We start from the raw sequence: 25,097 nt of genomic DNA on the forward strand, positions 1-25,097 counted from the left end.
TTTGTGCTGTGAGATTTCTTTTCTGGGGCAGAGGTATTGATCGAAATCATAAAACCACAATCCCAGCCTTAGAATTCAGATAACACACTGTGAGGCAGAGAATGAATCATTTGATTTGCAAGTTAAGGATGCTGTTTATTTCTTCGGAGAAGAATGTCCTTCATTGTTACTGATCCAGAAGATGGTGGTGCTCCTGAAAAACACCCGCTAATGATGTAGTGACCTTTATTGTAGCTCTTTCATTTACATGTGTAACATGTGCTCATCTGATTTACCGCGTAATGATTAATGGTTGTGGCAAGTATCGTGCCCTGGCGACAAAGGTTAAATACTACATAAAAGAGAACACGCTAATGAACAGATCTTTTTCAAACTTTTCATATGAGTATAATAAAATCATGCATCCGATTTACTGAAAAAACCAAGACAGAATTACATTCCGCAGCAGCTATTTGTCTACAATAGATCTCACTTTAAAGGGAACCTGTCACCGGAATTTTGTGTATAGAGCCGAGGACATGGGTCGCTAGATGGCCGCTAGCACATCCGCAATATCCAGTCCCCATCGCTCTGTGTGCTTTTATTGTGTAAAAAAAAATGATTTGATAGATATGCAAATTAGGGTTTGTTCACACGAACGTATTTTGCATATTTTCTGCTTTCCGCATACCGTCCGTATATGGAACCATTAATTTCAATGGGTCCGCAATAGATGCGGACAGCACTCTGTGTCCTGTCCTATTCTTGTCCGTTTTGCGGACAAGAATAGGCATTTCTATAATGGGCCTCCTGTTCCGTTCCGCAAATTGCGGAAGGCACACGGGCGGCATCCGTTTTTTGCGAATCTGCAATTTGCAGACTGCAAAAAACAGCACGGTCGTGTGAACAAGCCCTTAACCTGAGATGAGTCCAGCGTGAAGGAGCCCAGCACCGCCCCACATCCTCCAAATCTCCTCCTTGCTCCCCGAGGTCACAAAGCTAGAGCGCCGTAATCTCGCGATGCGCGAGCTAGCGCATGCGCAGTTCGTTCCCTGAGGCTCATGCCAGCACAGGGAAGGAACACTATGCCGACACTGCGCATGCGCTAGCTCACGCATCGCCAGATTGCGGCGCTCTAGCTTTGTGACGTCGGGGAGCAAGGAGGATATTCGGAGGATGCGGGGCGGTGCTGTGCTCACCTCAGGGACAGGACTCATCTAAGGTTAATTTGCATATCTATCAAATCTTTTTTTTGACACAATAAAAGTACACAGAGCTATGGGGACTGGGTATTGCGGATGTGCTAGCGGCCATCTAGCAACCCATTTCCTCAGCTCTATACACAAAATCCAGGTGATAGGTTCCCTTTAAGCACTTTTCCATCAATTGTTGCAAAACTTCAACTTTCAGCATGCTCTGCCAGCTAAGGAGCCACTGATTGACATCTCAGTGTAGAGCTGGTGAGGTGAAAACCACTTTGACTGCCATTTGTAGCACCTGAATGCAGACTAAGGCTACTTTCACACTAGCGTTTTTTGCGTATCCGTCATGGATCTGCAAAAACGCTTCCGTTACAATAATACAACCGCATGCATCCGTCCTGAACGGATCCGGTTGTATTATGACTTATATAGCCATGATCCGTTTTCTATCGTCCCAGATTGTGTCAGAGAAAACGCATCCGTCCCCATTGACTTACATTGTGTGCCAGGACGGATCCGTTTGGTTCTGCTTCGTCAGGCGGACAGCAAAACGCTGCAGGCAGCGTTTTGGTGTCCGCCTCCAAAGCGGAATGGAGACTGATCGGAGGCAAACTGATGCGTTCTGAGCGAATCCTTTTCCATTCAGAATGCATTAGGGCAAAACTGATCAGTTTTGGACCGCTTGTTAGAGCCTTGAACGGATCTCACAAACGGAAAGCCAAAACGCCAGTGTGACAGTAGACTTAGAGCCTCTGATCTGAGGCGAAGAACAGCTCTATGTGCAGCACTCTTTTTTCTCCATTAAAATAATGGCCACAGTAGATACTCCAGCAACCAGCCAGGAAACGAGGAAACACTTGTTTGTGGTTGATCTTTTAAGTGGGTTTAAAATTCACAGTTTGTTGGCAACACATCTCCTCATACAAACAGGGATGCACTGCAGGCAATAATGAAACTTTAATGTGTCCGAACAATCCCATGACTTGCTATTTCAGAGAGAGAGAGATGTAATATGCTGCTTTGGGTTTTGGGGCACTATATACAGTATGCAATGTCTGGGGGTACTCTTTCTACTCTAAGGAAAGCACCTAGTATGCATAATATGTGTGCAGTGTTTTGGTGGCCAGGCAACACCCCTCTGGGTTTCTGGGAAAGATATTCAAATATATAACCCAGAGAGGGGTTTCCTGGCCTGGAATACGCTGCACAGATACTACACATAATAGGCATTCTCCATAATGAGAAAGAGTAACCCCAGACAACGCATATACTGTATATTACCCAAACACCCAGAGTAGCATACTAGGCTCTCTCAAGTAGATCCTCTCAAGCTTTTTTATAGGTTGGATAGGGACCATTGGTGGACAGACATTTTTGGGTCTCTCAATAGGTGTTGTATTCAAGTCAGAGCTGTGGCTGGGCCACTCAAGGACATTCACATAGTTGTCCCTAAGCTACTCTGTTGTCTGTGTGCTTAGGGGCATTGTATTGTTGGAAGGTAAACCTTCGGCCCTGTCTGAGCCCCAGAGCACTCTGGATCAAGTTTTCATTAAGAATATCTCTGTACTTTGTTCCATTCAGCCACTGAAAAACACCCGCACATCATGATGCTGCCACCACCATGCTTCACTGTAGGGATGGTATTGGGCAGGTGATGAGCAGTGCCTGGTTTCCTCCACACATGATGCTTAAACTTCAAGTTTAATCTTGGTTTCATCAGACCAGAGAATCTTGTTTCCCACAGTCTGAGAGTCCTTTTTTTTTTGCAAACGTTCACGTATCTTTTACGGAGGAGAGCTTCAGTGATGATTGATCTTCTGGAAGTTTCTCCCATCTGCACACAGGATCTTTAGAGCTCAGCCAGAGTGACAATTGCGTTCTTGGTCACCTCTTACTTAGTTTAGTGGGGTCAAAGGAAAAGTCATGGGTGTTCCAAACGTGTTCCATTTAAGAACTATGAAGGCCACTGTGCTCTTGGGAACTTTTAGTGCAGCAGAAATTATTGGTACTCTTTTCCAGATTTGTGCCTCCACACAATCCTGTCGCTGAGCTCTACAGGCAGTTCTTTCCTCCTCATGGCTTGGTTTTTGCTTGGATATGCATTGTCAGCTGTGAGACCTTATGTAGACAGGGCTGTGTCTTTCCAAATCATGTCCACAATCAACCGAATGTACCACACGTTGTCCAATCAACGTGTAGAAACATTCCAAAGATAATCAAGAGAAATGGGAGGACCCAGAGCTAAATTTCAAGTTTTAAAGCAAAGGGTCTGAATGCTTATGTCCAAGAGAAAATTTACAGTAGTTTTCTGTTTTCACATTCTCATTATGGGTACAGAGTGCAGATTAATGGGGGACACTTAATTATTTTTTTACATTTTAGCACCGCAACATAAAATGTGACACGAGTGAAAGGGTATGAAGACTTTCCGAATGCATTTTAGATGCACCGTTAGGCTATGTTCACATGGTGGATTTTGCCACGTTTTACATACAAAAATCCATGCAGAATCTGCTCTCAGTCCTCTTCCAATTGGTCTTAGTGAAAAATGCACAACATGTTCGTTCTTAGTGTGGATTCCACATGGAAATTCCTATTGAGGAGACCTCAAGGAACAGCTGAGAAGCCAATTGTCCCATTACTTTTGGTTCCTTAACAAGTGGGAGGCACATATGCAAACTGTTGTAATTCCTACACCGTTCACCTGATTTGGATGTAAATACCCTCAAATTAAAGCGGACAGTCTGCAGTTAAAGCACATCTTGTTCGTTTTATTTCCAATCCAGTGTGGTGGTGTATAGAGCCAAAAATGTTAGAATTATGTCGATGTCCCAATATTTATGGACCTGACTGTATAAAATGTGAATATACCATTCATGTGCTCAACAGTGATTTTCTCTAAACATCTCCCCAGAATGTGCTGTCTGGATGCCTGAACCCTTTGTCATGGAAGTGACAGTTTTTTTCCTGTAACTGCGACTGCTGTCAAATTATATGATCCTTATCAGGCAGGTCTGAATAGCAGCGCGGTGATTACACATCATGATAGCAAATCAGAGTGCAATTCTACAGTATACAGCTGCTCGATCCACTGGCCTGTGTGAAGGCTGATGGAGATAGAGGAAAAACAGGTTACATCAATGCGCCTTTCAGAAATGTGGTTAACTATCGCACCTCCAGTGCACAGCAGACAGACGAGAAAACGCCAATGTTATCATTCAGCCCTATTTATTCCAAGATACAAGAATGGCATGATGATAAGAAAGGTTTATATAACCCTATGCAACAGCTATTAAAGGGGTTATCTCATGATTAATGTAAAAAAAAAATCTGACCTCATATAGTACATACATGACATTGTCTTTCTAACAAAGCCAGAACCAGCCCTGTACCTCAGATGGATCCAGAGTTCTCCCCATTCATTGCTCCAACGAGTCTGCTAGATGTATTTTAAGCAGACAGTTAAGGGGCATGTCACTTCTCAGTAGGCATGTCCTTTCTGCTGCAGTCCTCTGCCTATCTTTTCTCAGGGGGTGTGTATTTTCGGCTGCAGCTCTCTCCCAATCAAAGCTTAGAGGATTTGTCCTTTCTGCAGAAGCTCACTCCCTGTAACTGTCACAGCTTCCAACAAAAGATAGGACTGGGGATAGTTGCAGGATGGAACTGAGCATGTGCGTCCACCCAGGGGTGGACACAGACAGCAGAGGGCCCCTGTACAAGGAATGTACCTGGGCCTCCCCAAACCAAATATAAATATATACATGCAAATAAAAAAACATCTTGTGAATATGGGCCAATAGGTTTACAATATGTATATATATTTTGTTATACTAAGTTACGCCTCTAACTCCGCCCAAAGCATAACTATACACAACCAGTCCCCTTAATGCCCCCACATAGTAATTATTCCCCCTTTGTACCTGCACATAGTAGTAATGCCCACACTGTGCCCCCTTCACAGTAGCTATGCTCGGATGTGCCCCCTTCACGGTAGTTGCGCCCAGAGATGCCCACTTCCCAGCAGTTATGTCCAGATATGTTCCCCCTTCACAGCACTTATGCCCAGATCAATGCCATTTCGCAGTAGTTATGCCCAGAGATGCCCCTTCACAGTAGTTATGCCCAGATATGTGCCCCCTTCACAGTAGCTATGGCAAGATATGTGCCCCCTTCACAGTAGTTCTGCCCAAATATGTGCCCCCTTCATAGTAGTTATTTCCAGATATGTGTTTCCCCTTCACTGTAGTTATGTCCAGATATGTGGCCCCTTCCCAGCACTTATGCCCAGATCAGTGCCCATTTCACTATAGTTATGCCCAGAGATGCCCCCTACACAGTAGTTATGCCTAGATATGTGCCCCTTTCACAGTAGCTATGGCAAGATATGTGCCCCCTTCACAGTAGTTATGTCCAGATATGTAAGAAGAAAGAAATAGAGGCTCACCCAACTCGAGGTATGGATAGGTGCTCTAGTCACGTATTGACCCACCCGGTCAAAAGGAGAGACAAAAATTGGATATAAAATGAAGTGACTGGCACTCACCCTTTGGCACCATGGATTTACAATTTATTTGTAGAATAAGGTGTGTGTAGGGTAGTTCATACAATATATAATAGCGAATAAGAACACTTAGGTAATAAATACAGTATATATAAAATCGCAGATGAGATCACTTATATAAATCGCAGATGTAAACACCTATAAAAAAAAATCACATAATGACTTGTATATAAAATTGCAGATATAAATACCTATAGAAAAAAATCGCATAAGATGGCTGTATAAATATACATAAACATAATTGTGGATATAATCGTAGATAAAATCGTATGGCTATTATAAATGGGTGTTGATAATTTATAGTCCCAATCCTATAGTTTGTGGGTGATTCTTCTGGCTTAATATTGAGCAGACAATGTCCACAGTTTTGACTATGATAGGCAAAAAAAAAAAGGTGTAAAAAAAGCAATTTTTTGTCCCCTTACATCACAAAAAGTGTAATAGCAAGCGATCAAAAAGTCATACGCACCCAAAAATAGTGCCAATCAAACCGTCATCTCATCCTGCAAAAATCATACCCTACCCAAGATAATCGTCCAAAAACTGAAAAAACTATGGCTCTCAGACTATGGAGACACTAAAACATGATTTTTTTTTGTTTCAAAAATGAAATCATTGTGTAAAACTTACATAAATAAAAATAGTATACATATTAGGTATCACCGCGTCCGTAATAACCTGCTCTATAAAAATATCACATGACCTAACCCCTCAGGTAAACACCGTAAAAAGAAAACGGTGTAAAAAAAAAAGCAATTTTTGGCCACCTTACATCACAAAAAGTGTAATAGCAAGCGATCAAAAAGTCATACGCACCCCAAAATAGTGCCAATCAAACTGTCATCTCATCCTGCAAAAATCATACCCTACCCAAGATAATCACCCAAAAACTGAAAAAACTATGGCTCTCAGACTATGGAAACACTAAAACATGATTTTTTTTGGTTTCAAAAATGAAATCATTGTGTAAAACTTACATAAATAAAAAAAAAGTATACATATTAGGTATCGCCGCGTCCGTAATAGCATGCTCTATAAAAAATATCACATGACCTAACCCCTCAGGTGAATAGCGTAAAAAAATAAAAATAAAAACGGTGTAAAAAAAAGCAATTTTTTTGTCCCCTTACATCACAAAAAGTGTAATAGCAAGCGATCAAAAAGTCATACGCACCCAAAAATAGTGCCAATCAAACCGTCATCTCATCCTGCAAAAATCATACCCTACCCAAGATAATCGGCCAAAAACTGAAAAAACTATTGCTCTCAGACTATGGAGACACTAAAACATTTTATTTTTTTGTTTCAAAAATGAAATCATTGTGTAAAACTTACATAAATAAAAATAGTATAAATATTAGGTATCGCCGCGTCCGTGACAACCTGTTCTATAAAAATACCACATGATCTAGCCTGTCAGATGAATGTTTTAAAAAGCAAAAAAAAAAAACGGTGCCAAAACAGCTATTTCTTGTTATCTTGCCTCACAAAAAAGTGTAATATAGAGCAACCAAAAATCATATTTACCCTAAAATAGTACCAACAAAACTGCCACCCTATCCCCTAGTTTCTAAAATGGGGTCACTTTTTTGGAGTTTCTACTCTAGGGGTGCATCCCCCTGATTGGACATGGTGTCAAAAAAACAGTCCAGCAAAATCTGCCTTCCAAAAACCGTATGGCATTCCTTTCTTTCTGTGCCCTGCGTGTGCCCGTACAGCAGTTTACGACCACATATGGGGTGTTTCTGTAAACTACAGAATCAGGGCCATAAATATTGAGTTTTGTTTGGCTGTTAACCCTTGCTTTGTAACTGGAAAAATTATTAAAATGTAAAATCTGCCAAAAAAGTTAAATTTTGAAATTGTTTCTCTATTTTCCATTAATTCTTGTGGAACACCTAAAGGGTTAACAAAGTTTGTAATAAGTTTTGAATACCTTGAGGGGTGTAGTTTCTAGAATGGGGTCATTTTTGGGTGGTTTCTATTATGTAAGCCTCACAAAGTGACTTCAGACCTGAACTGGTCCTTAAAAAGTGTGTTTTTGAAAATTTCTGAAAAATTTCAAGTTTTGCTTCTAAACTTCTAAGCCTTGTAACATCCCCAAAAAATAAAATGTCATTCCCAAAATGATCCAAACATGAAGTAGACATATGGGGAATGTAAATTAATAACAATTTTTTTAGGTATTACTATGTATTATAGAAGTAGAGAAATTGAAACTTAAAATTTGCAAATTTTTAGAACTTTTTGGTACATTTTTTTTTTTTTATAAATAAAAATGAATTTTTTTGACTCCATTTTACCAGTGTCATGAAGTACAATATGTGACGAAAAAACAGTCTTAGATCGGCCTGGATAAGTCAAAGCGTTCCCTAAGCGGTTAAAGAAGCACTTAAATGTTATATTCTGATCTGTTAGAAAGTTACTTGATGTACTCTATAGTGAAGGTAATCTTCTTACCAGTGACTCTATTTGTGAGTTATAACCTCCCTTCTGATCCTCAGCTGTGCCATGTGACCAACACTGATCTCCAACTGACACAGGAAAGGAAGTCAGTTACTTCTCTATTCTTTCCTATGAGACTGACGTTTAGGCTCCCATAGGAATACATAAGAAACTGGCTTCCTGTCCACACATAAGATGCTGCATTATTTAGACAGTGAGAGTGGGGGTCACACGACACAGCTGAAGATCAGAAGGGAGGTTATAACTCACAAATACAGTAACTGGTAAGAAGATTACCGTCACTACAGTTTCCATCTTGTACCTTTCTAACAGGTCAGAGAACAAAAAGATGTGTGGGACTGCTTCTTTAATAAGTTTTGTGCATCTTGGGGAAGTTTATGTACTAAATCCAGAAATCTACACCTCACAGGAAAGATATAGATTTTTGGTGTAATTTATGCTAGTTTTACATCACATGATGCCAAACAAAATACAGTCACTTGTATTTTTTGGATTTTAAGTGGTATATTATTAATACATATACTTTATATTTTAAGCTCCAGAAGTTTTCCAATCGTTCATGGAGGTGGGGCCCGGATACTCATACCCAGTAGATTGGTGGTCATTAGGGATTACAGCCTATGAACTGCTCAGAGGTTGGGTAAGTGGATCTATAATATTAATTATTCAGAATATGTGCTAAATTTATGTAACCTATGTCCCTTTGCATTTTCTGTATACCTCCTGCCATTACAGAAGCCAGAAGCACTATTGCAATGGATTAATTACTATTTACAAAGTTAATGCAATGTTTGAGTTAAATGTTGGGATTTTATATATACGTGGACTTAATGACACAGTATGGACAATAAATGGTTAACATCTTTGCAAATAGTGTTAGGTTGTCAGAGAATGGACCAGGTCCACCACCTGACTAGCTAGTGTGTAGGGAGTCTAGTCTGAGCAGTGCAAGGGAGAAGACAGGTGTGTTGTAGCTCCTGCACAGGTAGGTCCTAGTTCAGAGAACCCTAATCTCTGAGCCCACAATTGCTGTGGAGGTAACCCGGCTACTAAAGTGCCCCAGAAAACAGAGAGACCAGATATCTAGGAAGGTCTAGAACTCACATGGCCGTGCAAGCTTCACACATCAAGGTATTGTGCTTGTTTATGGGAGAAAGGCTTTGCTGCTGTGGAAGGACTATTTCTGAGGCAACCTCCATACTTTTAGATGGATTGGCCACCCATTTCTAAATTTCTGCACCCATCAGTCTGAGAACGGCAGAAGGACTTAACAAGAACCTTATTGCATTCCTGTGATTCTTCTGAGAGAAACTTCAAACATCTTAGTTGCTGTCCATCATTATTGCACTGTAATATGCTGTGGAACTGTACCTCGTTGCTATTTGTACTACGACCCCTATCATTCACTTAAAAAAAAGTCTCACATTACTATTACAACTGACTGGCCTGATCATTGCCTCCACTATCTATCAATCCTGCCTCGACCCTAGTAAATCATCTAACATCAAGGGCACCCCAGCCAACACCAGGCATGAACCCCAATACCAGGGTGTACCCTAAGGAAAGTAAGGGTGTGCCCTCCAGTCACTGCACAGCCCTAGGGAACCAAACAACTACTCCTATCCTCCACTCACTCGTCCTGCAGAACCTACCCAAGCAGGAGTTACCAGTGATTTCAACATCCATTCCAATCTGTTGTTCTCCTGAGATGTCCCTACAGAAATAAGCATGCATGCTCAGCCGATCCGAGCTTGTATGCTTATGGGAAAGTTGGGGTACACAGTTATGTGAATGAGTCACATTTGGCTTCCTGTCCACTACGCCCTCTGCTTGCTTAAATCGCCATCAGCCCCCCCAAACCCATTGAGTCTTGACGTGTCCAATCTCGTCCAGCGAGTACTCGTTTTTCTACATTACTTCACTTCCTTGAATGCAAAACACCAGAGTGAGCTCTGTGCAGACACTGAAGCAGTAGAGAAGGCTGAAGATTTGAGCTCAGCAAAGTGCAGAATTGTGAATTCAGCTGTGGCTAAATATAAGCAACACAAGTAAACCAAAGTACAGTAGGTTCTACCTTTTGGTGCAGATTAGTATGCAGAATATGCAGTGTATAAACTACAGTACTACTACTACATATCAATAAAGTCTATGAGGAATGTATCAGAAAATAAATGTATACAATCCATGCAATTCAGTTTTAATGGCCTGGTGTATGAATGGATTGAATGGACTTCTCATTTCTATTCTAGAGGCCTTATGAAATTCATTCGACTACTCCAATAGATGACATTCTCAACATGTTCAAGATAGAAAGAGTGCGCTATTCTTCCACATGGTGTAAAAACATGGTGGCGTTACTTAAGAAGGTAAGATTTCGCTTATCTTGGTGTTGCCTCGTTGCTGCACGATGAATCTGAAGTACAAAATACCATTAAACTTCTAAGTTTCCATATATACAAATTATTCCACTTTGGCAACTGTTGGTCCTGGAACTCCATTTATAGGGATGGAACAGTTTATGATGTCACTGCCTGTCACACCCATAGCTGTGACGTCACTACTCATTCTGAGACCTTAAAGGGGTTGTCCAGCCATGAAAAATTATTTAGAAAACAGGTTATAAAGTTAGAAAATAACAAATAAATCATTTTCACCTTACCGATCCTGTCCCAATGCTTTCTGAGTCCCCAGGTGGTCACTACTTCCCTCTCGATAAAGACATATGATGCTTGGGGCTAGGGCTGCAGTAAACAAATATTTTAGTAATCGAGTATTCTACCGATTTATTTTTAAAATTAATCGAGTACTCTAATAAGAAAAAAATGAATTAATAGACTGTTTTCCTTTATAAAAATTCATCAGACCCCCTGCCGTCATTCCCCAACAACCTTCGTTCCCTCCGTGTGATCAGCCCAAGTGCATCAGTTCCCCCCAGTGCCATCAGCTCCACTATCCCCCAGTGCCATCAGCTCCATTCCCCTAGTGCCTTCAGCGCTCCCCCACCCCAGTGCCATCAGCTTGCCCCACTAAGTGCCATCAGTTTGCCCCCCTAAGAGCCAGTCCGAGTGATGAACCAGGCGGCAGTGGTTCAGAGTGCCCTGGACAGCAGGAGGTAATTCATCCAGCCATAGAGCATGACTTGGTGACATATATTACAGAGAAGAAGCGGTGCCCCCCCCCCCCACATGTGTCAGTCTTTACTGTAGTTCCGGCATTCTGTTCATTAAGGCACTCTCTCTCTCAGTCACAATCCGCCTGTGATGAGGACTTCACCCCTGAGCACTGATTTATGGGGGGCTCCCTATAGTAGTTTCCATTCCTATTATTGCTGAGCCTGCAGCTCACACCCCGGTGTTTATTACATACGCCCGCTCCATGCTGACTGTGCCCTTCTCCAGACTCTTCAGCTTCTTGCTAATCGTCCCATTGACTGCAGGGTGTTAGTGCCGTTCGTTCGCAATCCCGCTGCCCAGTCAGGATGCTTTTATTAGATTGTCTGTCCGGGCTCTGGAAACCCTGAGCTCAGCAGTAATGAAACTTGCATATGCGTATCGCCTGCAGTCCCCAGCCGACCGGATCCTCTTTGCCCGCACCATGTCACCCCAGATCTCTGCAGTGTGCTCACGGCGGCGTCCTCACTCCTACTTTGCTGTTTCTTGCAGTGAGGTTGTGGACATGGAGTGGCCTTTCCTGTAGGGGCGCTGCTCCACAACTCCTCCGTCTTCTTCTCCGCGCGCTGCACTGCCTTCCTGACATCACACAGCATCGCCATCGGGTCATGTCCTGACGATGTGTCAGGATACAGTGCAGCGCGCGGGTCGGCAGGTGACCACGGAGCGGTAAGTAATAGCAAGCGCTTCACTCCGGCTCCGTGGTCACATGACACAAATGAATCCTCGATGCAAAAAATTTGCAGCTAGCATTTTTTCGTGTCAAATTACTTTCAATCGAGTAATCGTTTCAGCCCTACTTGGGGCCAATCACTGGCTGTAGCAGGTCACATGGAGCTCACATGTCCATGTAGAAAGGGAGCAGGAAGTAGATACCGACGAGGCACTGGGGAAGTCCCATAATCGGGGGGGATTGGTGAGGTCATCTGTTTTCTAAGTATTTCAGGTAATGTTACTGTCACTAAACCTGTGACATGACTTGACCTGTTTCCCTATTAGGGATTGACTTGCCTATGTCCCTGACATTTACCTGAATGACACTACTCATGATGTTAGCCTCTGAGACATGGACAGTGGTTGTATTTGTGAGACAATCTCTTTAGGCTCTAGCATGGAGGTTTTGACTACTCAGTACTTTTATTTACATCTTCTTTTGCATCAATAAAATCCAAAACATGAGGGACGCCTAGCCCAACATAATCCTAACCTCTTCCCCCGCCACCTGAAATTTCGAAGGACTCTGGCCCCTTACTCATTCATAAGGGAGTTGTGAAGCTCCTATAGTGGACTTGTCGATTGTTAGTGTGGTATTTTATGGTTTTCACTACTGACTCCACCAGTTTACCAGTCTCCCTCACTCTACTAGTCAAAACATCCTGATTGAATTCAGTTATATAAACTATTTCTGCCACCACCAGGGGGAGCTCACTGTATATGGCTTTATTTTAGAGTTTAAGAGTTGTATGACTGCCTATTCAAAGAGCTCCCCCTAATGGTGACCATAAGAAATCTGAAATTCATCATGCAAGTTTCTGGTTGTGTGATGGGAAACAGGGGATTTAGATTAGATACATTTTATTAATTTCCTACCTTAAATAGGTTGTACAAAGTATTGAAGTTATCCCTAATCCATAGCCTTAAACAACCTCCATTAACCCGTGCATCATCCCAAACCATCAAGAATAGTAGATATTAAACAGGATTACGAAAGATTACAAAATGGCCATAAATATATGGACAAGCCATAAATACATAGCCATTAGTGTTGAGCGAATCGAAGTTCACGAAGAGTAGTTCGATCCGAATTTCAGTAAAAATTTTATTAACTGCAAAGCTTTGTGATAATGAATCGATTTTCCCTGAAATGGCGGTAAAATAAAAAAAATTATTCAAAATTCTGCATGAAATCTCCTGCACGGTGACGTATGACGTCACCACGCCGGCCGACATGTTGACGTCATCATGCGTCACGCGAAATTTTAGAGAACTTCACTCATCTCTAAAAGCCATAAATACATGGACAATGGGGGTCATTTTATCATCTCCACTGCGGACACCAAAACATTTTTGGAACCCCCTCACTTAAAAAAAAAAAAACTTTCAACATTTCATATATACATCAAAGCATGTGTTCAAAGCTGAACCTGTGCCCTATATCTTACTGCTCCGGACGCCAATAAATCACTGCCCCATGACAAGTAGCTTGCAGCGTGCCACTTCCACCTCACTGTAGATTATTCTAAACCAATCGTATATAAAATAAAGCCTACAGGTATGATTCATACTTCACCAGCATTACAGTATACAGGGACAATGTACCGTCAGAGAGAGACGAGGATATGCTGCTGGGTGACCTCACTGTACTTAACGTTCATGTGGGGATTTTCCATCCATGCTAATTCTGACGGTCACATCATGTTAAATCAGGTCCAACAAGTAGGTCTTCTGCATAAAGACCGATGGTGAGGAGACGGCTGATCCCTCATGATGGTAATAGTGTTGACAGTTTAGATGCTGTTTTTCCTGCAGTATGCCCTTGAAAATACCTTATGTTTGGAAACTGCTACTTCAGACCACACTTCTGTGAACACAGAGGAGAAAATGTTCTCTGATTACACAGCAGACGCTAAGCACAGTTGACAGATAACTTCTCAGAGCTACTCGTCCGAGAGTTATCGGCAAAGCTATTGTGACAATATGGAAAAGATTTTCTAATGTGTAGGAAAGTATCCATGATACAGCAGAGAGCTGACATCCCTACCGATAGCAGAAACATGGAGATGGGGCCAATACTGGGAGCCAATGTTCCTATAAACATGTAAAAGAGCCATGATTAGAAGGAGTACACATAGAATTAAAAGGGTTGTCCCAAGAACAATATTCTACCTTTTTCAAATCAGCACCTGGATCGGAATACTTTTTTCATTGCATGTAGTTACAAAGGCATCATAGTCACTGAGGTATTCAATAAAATGTATCTCCATAACACCACCTGCTGTTGGATCTTTTCCTTATTTCTCTGTCCTCCTCAGTAACATCACTGAGGTGGTCGCACATGCTCAGTTCCATCCCTGAACTGCCACCAGCTGGATCTACTGTTAAAAGATCTGACAGTTACATAGAAAAAGTTGGAGCACAAAGGACTCAGAAAGAATATGCCCCCTGAGAACCCCCCCCCGAGATATGATAGGGAGAGAGCTGCAGCAGAAAAGACACACACCCTGGGCTGTGATAGGGAGAGAGCTGGAGCAGAAAGGATACACTCCCTCCCATGAGCTGCCAGCCTGAAATAAATCTAACAGAGCAATTAAATGAATGTCAGTGATCATTATGGACCGGTCTTACATTTGGTCTGTTTGCAGGAGAATGTTCCTGTTGTTTTTGGAGAGCTCAGTGAGCTTCTGACCATGATGTTTTTGAGATTAGGAGGTTGTCTATAGCACAGGAATGGGGGTTCTGGAAATATGGATTTCAACCATTTGGACACCCTCAATTGGACATAACTCCCATGTAGATAGATATATAGAATCCTTTAGACAGATGGGTAAATCTACCATCCTGGATACAGACCAGGGCCATCTATTAGTGCCCAGGAAAGGAGGGCCATACAATCTTTGAAAAACAATGAAGAAATCATTAAACCAGCAGATAAAGGAGGTGCTATAGTCATAATGAACATATCTGGCTACATAACAGAAGCAAACAGGCAACTGACAGACAGGATTACTCTAAAGAACTTAAAACGTTTTTTACTGGCTTACCTGCAATACCATACAACCTGATACCAGAAACTCCAAGAACAGACAGGGACATTTTACATGCTTTCCAAGATTCACAAACCTGTAAATCCAGGGAGACAGATAATTTAACGCGAGAGCACCCTCACTGAGAAAATCTCTGGATGGATGGAAGGTGTCCTTAAACCCCTGGTGAGAGATACAGCCAGCTACCTTTCGGACACAACTGACCTACTGAATAAACTGTCTGCAATAGGTCCCCTACCAGAGCGAACAATCCTGTCTACCATGGATGTAGAATCTTTATATTCTAACATTCCACACCAAGATTGATTAAAGGCCTGTGAGGTGTTTATGAGAGAATAAGGAATTGGCACCGAATCTGTGGTAGACGTTACAAAATTCATTCTTACCCATAATTACTTTTCATTTGGTGAAAGCATATGCCTGCAAAAGACCGGTACGGCAGTGGAGAGCAAAATGGCACCACAATCTGCAAATCTGTCCATGGCTAAACTTGAAAATGACTTGCCCTTTCAAACCTTTGGCCTATTATCGTTACATTAATGACATTATATCTGGACTGGATCTGAATAACAGCTAAAAAAATTCCATGAACACTTCAATCAGTTTCATTCCACCATCAATTTAACATTCAACTATTCCTTTACTAAAATAAATTTTTAGGACACCATCATCAAGCTACAGAGCAATACAGTAGAAACAACTCTTTACCAGAAACCAACTGGCTGCACAACATACCTCAGATGGGACTGTTTCCACCCCAAACTCCAAACACTCCATCACCTACAGTCAAGCTATCAGATACAATCACATATATTCAAACCCTGCAGACAGGATTGAACACCTTGGAATCCTCAAAAAGACATGTGTGAGTCAGGGATACTACATAACTACAGTGAAGAACCAAATTGCCAGAGCCACCAGATTACCAAAGAGTGAGCATCTAAAATACAAAACAAGACAAGAAAATCCTCACGTACCTCTAGAGTCACCTACAGCCCAAATCTGGAAATTCTAAGGAGGATTGATCAGAGACTACATCTAATACTACAAAAAGATGACTGAAATCAATATTTCTGGACCCCCCACTCCTGTGCTATAGACAGCTCCTTAATCTCAAAAACATTATTGTCAGTAGCTCACCACTGTATTCTCCAATAACAACAGGTGCATTCCCCTGCAAATAGACCAATTGTAAGACCTGTCCATACATAATGACCACTTACAATGTACAGGTTCCTAATACAGATCAGAAGTACATCATCCTAGGTATGTTCACCTGCACCACATCAAATGTGGTCTATCTGATTGTATGTACCAAATGAGGTCTCTATGTCAGTGAAACTGGTCGAAACTTAGAACAAGAATAAAATCTCATCCCCACACAATAAAAGAAGAAAGGAATGATTTGCCTGTACCGAAAAACTTTTGCAGCCATGACCACAACATCACAGACATGAAAGGAATGATATCAAAAGGGAATTTCAAATCTGAGAAGGACAGGAGAGTCTGGGAATACAAGTTCACGACAACCTTTGACAAACTCAGATCAGGAATGAATGTGTCTCTTAAGGAATGTGTCTCTCAGACCTTTTGGGTTCAACCCATTCATGGACTGGATATCAATTCAAGAACAATAAAACTTTCACACTCCTCATCTATAATTGCTTCAACAATTTACTGTTACAACTGTTTGTTTTCTTCTCCTCTCATATTGATCTGCTTTACATCACTTGTCTCATCTACCTCATTGTCCCTATGTTCGTACTTTGTTTAAAAGGTATCAGATACCAGAGAGGAATCAAAATCTTTTCTCATCTTGTATTTACTAACTAACACAGTATATATATATATATATATATATATATATATATATATATATATATATATATACAGTATTGCCTAGGGGACCAGATCACTCCCAATCCCATTTTTACTTTTTATGTCATAGGTCATAGCTACAGTATTTCAATCTTTAGGGTGGTATCACTCTCCGCTTTTTGTGGAAGTTTTTGATGCATTTTTGAGCGAAAGCAAGAATTGGATCCAGCAGGAAGGAGAAGTATAAGTCCTTCCATTTCTCATCCCCTCCTGGAGAACCTCTTTAATGAAGGATCACTGGATTCATGTATTGGGTATTCTCCCTAGTATTATTATTACGTGCATGTTATTCTCATATCATTATACTTCCAAAAGCTCAAGTATTTACTGTAGGTAGAACTGAAGGGGTTTGAAATCAGTCAGTTCGTGATGGTAATAGTGAAATATTCTCAGTCTCTTGTTCCCATAATGCACACGGGGGATGCTTTTACAATAGTTTATGGGACAGACTTGAAATTTAATTACACATAAATCATAGTAAACTTTCTTGTGTTTTTGCAGCTTCTTATGAAGGACCCAGAGTGCCGCTTTTCATCATTAGCTGACATTCAGACTTCTCCGTACCTGGCTGACATGAACTGGGATGCAGTATTGGAGAAATCTATTACGCCCAGCTTTGTTCCAAATGTAAGATTTCATTTATTTTCACATACCCCTACGTGTGGATAAGACAACCTGAGAAATGACAATAACACATGTCCTGGTCAGTAGACAGCATGAGGATTTGTAAGGCTTCACAGTGTCCCAATGGAGTAAATTTTACTACTCCATTACTAAGTGTTGTGTCAAGAAGTATACACAATAAGAACGGAAGGAGATCAAACAAGTCAGTCCAATGACATCATACAGTTCCAGTAGAGCTGCCACCCTACAATATATTGATAGTTTTTTTCTTTACCCTGTATTAGACGGACAGATTTACTGCCAGATGATCGGTAACGAGTAGCGCTCGTTAGTGATAATCTGGCAGTGTAATACTGCCGCTGATTACCCAATGAACTAGCAAACACTCATTCATCGGGCAATTCAAATCTGTTGATCGGTTTAAAAATTTTGCAGGCAGCAGATTGCGATGTCTAATCACGATCTATTGCTGGCAAACAATGATTCAGTATAGAGAAGAGAGATGGCATAACGATCACTCCTCCCTATGCTAAGGAGGAGATCGTTGCATGTAATACCAGCGGTCTCCTACACTGACGAGCAGGCAATTGCCAGGAAGGAACGTCGGCAGAATTGGGCTGTCTCATTTACTTTCTGTAGTGTCTTTAAGGGGATCTCCACTTTGGACAATCCCTTATTGCTAGACTATCCCTGACAATAAGCTTATCAGATAGTGTCCTTCTCCTAGGTGCTCTATCATTAAAGGGGTTGTTTAGACTAAAGGCTGTATTAGACAGCCCGATTCTGCCGGTGATTGACAGGAAGGAACCGTTTCTGTTTAGTCCTCATGCATTCTGAATGGAATAAGATCTGTTCAGGATACATCAGGACGTCTTCCGTTCCGGCAGCATTCCGTTTTGTGACTGGACACAAGACCGCTGCAAGCTGCGGTTTTGTGTCCGGTCATAAAAACAGAAAAAAGGGATCCGGCACTGAGAACAATGTAAGCCAATAGTGATCCCTTTAGGAGACTAAAAACCGAATCCATCATCCATTGACTTTCAATGTATTTAGTGATCCGTTTTTCCGTTTTGATTTCACACAGTCGCATACTATTGAGATCCTCTGCCGGATCACAATACCGAAATTAACAACGCAAGTGTGAAATTAGCCTTATACTGAAGGGTAATCGTTTTTGGCATTTCCTGTAGTAAAGAGAGAGAGAAGAGAGAGAAGAGTGGGGAGAGAGGGCGGGGAGAGAGAGAGAGAGAGAGGGGTGAGAAGGGGGCCGTGTGTCTGCGCAGGGTTTGTGAGACAGGGTGGTCGCTAGACTGTGACCAGGGTCGTATATAGAAATCACTGCGCCCCATGGCAAGAATCTAAATTTGGCCCCCTTGTGAGTGACCCATGGCCACCCTTAGGCCATGCGCACATCTGCTGCAGAGGTTCCAGCAGAAGCCTCCGTTGCAGATTCTGGCAAAAACAAAGGTCAAAATAGCGCTGCATGCCAGATCTCGATCCAGCAGCATCACCAGTCCTTACGTGTGCTGGCAAAGTAACAGGGCCGGGACAAGGTCGCTTGGTGCCCCAGGCAGATTAAACACATGGTGCCCCCTTTGTAGAAATAATTAAAAACCACCTTACTTGCTAATAAAATGAAAAACATTTTACAAAGTGCAGACACAGAACAGATTGCCAAAGGATTTAATCCTGTCACAAGTGATGTTTCTCTGACTGCAGCAGTACCTCCTAATACACACCTCATCAGCTGCTGCAGAACATCATAACATACACCTCAGCTGCTGCAGAACATCATAACATACACCTCAGCTTCTGTAGAACATCATAATGATGCTAGAGACCATATAAGGCTTTGATCACAAGTGTGTTGGGGCCTCATTTGAAGATCAGGTCATAAATGCTGGACACACTTTTGCAACCTGCCAGGCTCCATGATGGAATCCTGTCAGATGTCATCATAGTCAGCGGGATCCGTCCGGTGTTGCTGCCCATGATGTGCCAGATCTGGCACTACGGTGATTTTTGTTGTTGTGCTCCTATGCAGCGGCGGACACAGACAGCAGAGGGCCCCTGTGTAAAGAATGTGCACGCCCCCCCCCCCCCCCCAAGCCAAATTCGCAACCTAACCTATTCCGTCCTAACATTACTAAGAGCAATGCAAAACATACAGGGTAAGGCTACTTTCACACCTGCGACACTACGCTCCGGCCACCTGATCCGGCTGAAAATGCAAGGAATCGGCCGGACACAAACTGCAGCATGCGATCCCCTGATTCTCTGCATTTTTGCCAGATTGTGACCGGATCTCTGCTGTACCCCATTATAGTCAATGGGGCTGGCGTGCATTCTGTCTGCATCCAGCAGTGCCGGATCCAGTGAATTCCAGCAGGATGTTCTCTGCTGGAACAGCCTGCCAGAATCACTAACGCAGATGTGAAAGTAGCCTAATACAGTGCCACACACCTCGTACCAGTGACGTCTCCTTTGATGTAGATGTTCTCTGTCCTCATCTTCTCCTTTCAGACCAGACCGCCATGATGATTTTTCAGCCATCTCTTCTCTCTGCAGAGTTTGAAAGACAGACATCTTAGTTTTCTACTTTTCCATCATCCTCCCACCTTCTGAACACCCCATCCTGCCACCCCCCATACTGTGCCCACTGTGCTCCCTATGCAGGTTACACACAGATAGTTCCCCTTTAATAATTATTGGCACACAGTGTCCTAAAAAATAACTGCGCCCAGGAAACAGTGTCCCTGACACTAATAGTGTAAACATAATGTTCCCCAAAAATAATTGTGCTAAGCTGATATCGTGCCCCCCACAGTAATACTGCTCCCCAAAGTCCCACCAATAGAAATAATTATCTACCAGACAACACGTAGAAGTAATAGTGCCCCTACAGTAGGGGTGGGCTATGTGGCCTAAAATCTATATTGCAATATAATTTGAAGCATGTGCGATATGCGATATATATTGCGATATATTATTTTCTTCTGTATGTATACAAAAAATACAAATTATTAAACTTTGCAAGAAATTTTTAGAGGGCGCAGTTTTTGGCTATCTTCGTATTCCAAAACGTGCTTCACTTTGAGGTGATGAAACAAATTGGTTGTATTCCCTCTCTTTGCTTTTATTGTCGTCCGGCATAGGTTGCAGATTATATTTTTCTGTTTCACATCCGACCCCTTAAACCCAAACCAGGTCTATATGACCGACGTCGCACCGGTCTTCTTTATGAGCACCTCCTCCTCTTCCTCCCCACATGTAAGCTCCTCCATGAAGTTGACCAAAACAGGCACAGCTTGATTACATCTAGGGCGCCTGCAGGAAACGATTATTTTAGCAATCGAGTATTCGTCTCTAATAAGACAAACCTTCTTTTAAGACTTAAACTATTACTAACGTAATGCTAATTGCTTTCTAAAAACAATATTTTTATGTGCCTGTGGTATAGCAAATCATCAGCCCCATGCCATTTGCCATCAGTCAGCGTCAGCCCCATGGCATTTGCCAATTGCCATCATCAGACATGTCCCCCAGAGCCAGTGCCATCAGCCCCATGGCATTTGCCATAATCTATCAGACTGTCTGATGATGGCAAATGCCATGGGGCGCTGATCTGATGGCACTGGCTCACTGGGGGACACATGTCTGATTATGGCAAATGCCACATAGGGGTGATCTGATGGCACTGGCTCACTGCTGGGGGACACATGTCTGATGATGGCAAATGCCATGGGGCGCTGATCTGATGGCACTGGCTCACTGGGGGACACATGTGAGCCAGTGAGTCAGTGCCATCAGATCAGCCCCATGTGGCATTTGCCATCATCAGACATGTGTCCCCCAGGAGTGAGCCAGTGTCACGACCATGGTCATGGTCGTGACTTCCCCGCATGCAGTTGCCTGCGGTTTGGTCTGTTGTCAACCACATGGTGAGGACTGTTGGTATGTTACCTCACATGTGGTTGCCGCTGGCAACATGATTGTATTCACAGTATAGCAGCCTGAGCTGTTGCTAGGCAGCTTGCTGTGAAGGGCATGCGGTAACACCTGGCAACCTCTCTTTGTTAGTGTGCACTTTCCCTGTTTGTTGTGCACGAGGTTGTTGTATGTGTGTACTGTGAGACTTTCCTGCACTTGCGGTTGGCAACGTGTGGATTTGTTTACATGTGGTGGCAGTGTCTCGGCCTTCTGGCTGTTCCCTAGGACATGGTTGCCACGCAGGTCGTTGCCGGCGGTAACAGCTCCAGTGTGTTTATTGTGTGTGTTTTCCCCTTTAAGTGGTTTCACTTCCCTGGTTGGTGTTGGAAGGGTTAATTCCCTCTCCAGTGTGTGTCTGTGTGGGTGTGGCCACTTAGGGCTATAAAGCCTCTGTGGAGACCTGAAGCTGAGGGGTACTCCAGCCTTGTAGTAAGCTGGAGGCCTCCTCCTGGTCTCTAATACCATCTGCCAGTGAGGGCCATCCTTGTGGTCATAAACCTATGTGTTGATGTTTCCCTTCCTTTGCAGCTTGGCCAGTTTAGACTCCTGTTCGTCCGTATCCAGGAGGAACAGGTTGTCTTACCCAGCTCATAGCTCAGGGATCTGTCCAGGGCTAGTAGGGAAGCAAGGTTCCTGAGTATGAGCCCTCGTACCATCAGGGTCGGATCATACAGCTAGGAGTCAGGGTCAGATTAGGGATGCGCTAGGAGGTGACCTGCTCCCTAATTCTGTTGTCCTGGTCAAGCAGCTTCCACTTATGTTAACATCAGACGGATTAGAGTTACCCCCACTCTAATCCGTGACAGCCAGTGCCATCAGATCAGCCCCTTGTGGCATTTGCCATCATCAGACTCCATGTGTCCCCCAGTGAGCCAGTGCCATCAGATCAGCGCCCCATGGCATTTGCCATAATCAGACATGTGTCCCCCAGCATTTGCCATCATCAGACTCCATGTGTCCCCCCTGCTATATATTCAGACAGAGCAGCCGGTCTCAGTGCCATCAGAAGATGATCAGGTTCTGGCCATCCTTTGCAAAAAGATCCTTTACTTATCCACTCCCTCCCCCCCAACCCCGATCCTCCAGCAAGAGTCTCCGTCCCCCCACAAGAGTCACTGTTATTATACTTACCTTTCCTGCAGGGTGCTCGGCAGCGGCCGGCTAATGGAGTCCGCAGATGTGGCGTCTTCTTCAAGCACTGGGCGGGACCTGACTGACGTCACATACAGCGTCAGCAAAGCGGGCTGAAGCTGTGTGCACGCCGGCCCTGGCCAGTACAGCGCGGTGCGGAGTCGGGAGGCCAAGGATCGGTGAGCCAGAAGCTTCTGCGCAATCATTCACTACCGCTCTGTGGTCATATCGCGGGGCGGTGATATAGGCGATATACACAAAATCCATATCGTGGCACATATCATATCGCCAATATCGCAATATCGCCAATATTGCCCACCCCTACCCTACAGTAATAAAATCCCACTGTGTCCCAGAAGTAATAATGCTCCCATTGTGCTCATACTAGTATTCATGTTCCTCATAGTCCCTTAACTGTAATAAAGCCCACCATAATGCCCACGGTAGTAATAGTTCTCTTTCAAATGTGTTACAGTAAAAATAAAAGTGCCCTGTTGTGTGGCAGTATAAAAAATACCTCCTCTTAGTGCCTCCTGTAGAGCCAATGTCCCCATAGTACCCTCATAATGTGTGCCAATGCCCCTTACTGTGTGCCCAAAAAAACTCTTAGTGCCCCCAATTGAGACAAGGTCCCCATAGTGCCCTATAATTTGCGCCAGTATATACTTATATCGTGCCCCAATAGTGTGCCTCCCCTTATCCCCGTGGTGCCTGACAATGTGCCAGTATAAAATGCCCCCATAATGTGTGCCAGTATAATTTCCCTATATAATGAACCCAATAGTGCTCCTCTCCTCACTTCTCCATAGTGTGCCAGTATATAACATAGGGTCCCCAGTAGATGCCCACATAGTGCTCCTTCCTTCTCCATAGTGCCCCCCATGTGTGCCAGTATATAAGATAGGGCCCTCAAAGTGCTCCTCCCCTCCATTGTGTCCCCCATGTCTGCCAGTATATAAGATAGGGCCCCAGGAGATTCCCCCATAGTGCTCCTTTCCCCCTTCTCCATAGTGCCCCCCCATGTGTTCCAGTATATAAGATAGGGTCCCCATAGTGCTCCTCCCTCTCTATAGTGCCCCCCCCATGTGTTCCAGTATATAAGATAGGGCCCCCATATTGCTCTTCCCCTCCATAGTGCCCCCTATGTGTGCCAGTATACAAGATAGGGCCCCTCCATAGTGCTCCCCCCCTCCATAGTGCCCCCCATGTCTGCCAGTATATAAAACAGTTATTTTGCATATTACCGTTTATAAAATATGCATGCCCCCCATATGTCAATTGCTCAGGCCCCCCCCCCCCCATATGTCACTTGCTCAGATAGGCCCCCATATCTGTTGCTCAGGACCCCCCTATCAGATGCCCATTCACACCCCCATATCAGTTGCTCAGACCCTCCCCTCCATATGCCAGTTGCCCAGGACCCCCCATATCAGTTACTCAGGAGGAACCCCCCCCCCATATCAGTTGTTTATTTATTCAGCCCCCCCCCTCCCATATGTCAGTTGTCCAGTACACCCCCCCCATATCAGTTACTCAGGAGGACCCCCCCAATATCAGTTGTTTATTTATTCGGCCCCCCCATATCTCAGTTGCCCCCCATATCGATGTGACAGACCCCCAGGGCCCCATCAGACCTCAGATCAGACTAAAAATAAATAATTAAAACTTACCTCCCCTGCTCTGCCTGATGTGAGTGCCTGCCCTGCTGGTTTTCAACAGCACGCGCTGCGTACAGCGTCAGGTCATAGTGCGCGCTGTACGCAGTCAGGCCGGAGGGGTAAGTAATCGCCGATCACTTGCATTCTAGTGAGCGCTTCTGGATGCGCTTACTATTATGATACTAGTGAGCGCTTCCAGAAGCGCTCACTAGTATGAATGGGCCCCTTCACACGCCGGGCCCCTGTGCAGCTGCACCGGCTGCAACAGCTTATGTCCGCCCCTGCTCCTATGACAGGGCAAAACAGTAAACGTCACCACCACAGATGTGAGCAGAATCAGCAGAACATTATAATAAGGACAAGGGAACTACAAGTCTCATCATCACAAAATTGTTACTACGGTAATGGAAATTAAGGGGCAACACAGGAAGGGGAAAAGTGGAGAGAACTTCAAGTCCCAGAATGCCCAGGTTGTTTTTATTGGATACAAGTGGATATTACACGGAGAGAGTATAAGGCTGTGTTCACGTCACCGTTTAGTTTTCCATTCTTCTGATCCAACAGAAAAATGAAGAAAAAAAATGGATCCTGTATTTTTGGCATCCGTTTGAGCCATTTCCATCTGAGATCCGTTATTTTAGACAGATAAAAAGTCCTGCATGCAAAACGGATGC

The 25,097-nt window shown here is 43.4% G+C and overlaps 1 protein-coding gene across 1 annotated transcript in view; it reads left to right on the plus strand.

The window, feature by feature from the left end:
• Window positions 1–25,097, plus strand: part of STK32B (serine/threonine kinase 32B) — a 305,645-nt gene that overhangs the window by 182,464 nt on the left and 98,084 nt on the right. The window contains exons 7-9 of the mRNA XM_040420568.1: window positions 8,745–8,848; window positions 10,458–10,574; window positions 17,522–17,647. Coding sequence (XP_040276502.1) covers window positions 8,745–8,848; window positions 10,458–10,574; window positions 17,522–17,647 — 347 coding nt within the window. The remainder of the gene's footprint in view (window positions 1–8,744; window positions 8,849–10,457; window positions 10,575–17,521; window positions 17,648–25,097) is intronic.

Source organism: Bufo bufo, chromosome 2 (genome assembly GCF_905171765.1).
Source record: "Bufo bufo chromosome 2, aBufBuf1.1, whole genome shotgun sequence".
Classification (NCBI taxonomy): domain Eukaryota; kingdom Metazoa; phylum Chordata; class Amphibia; order Anura; family Bufonidae; genus Bufo; species Bufo bufo.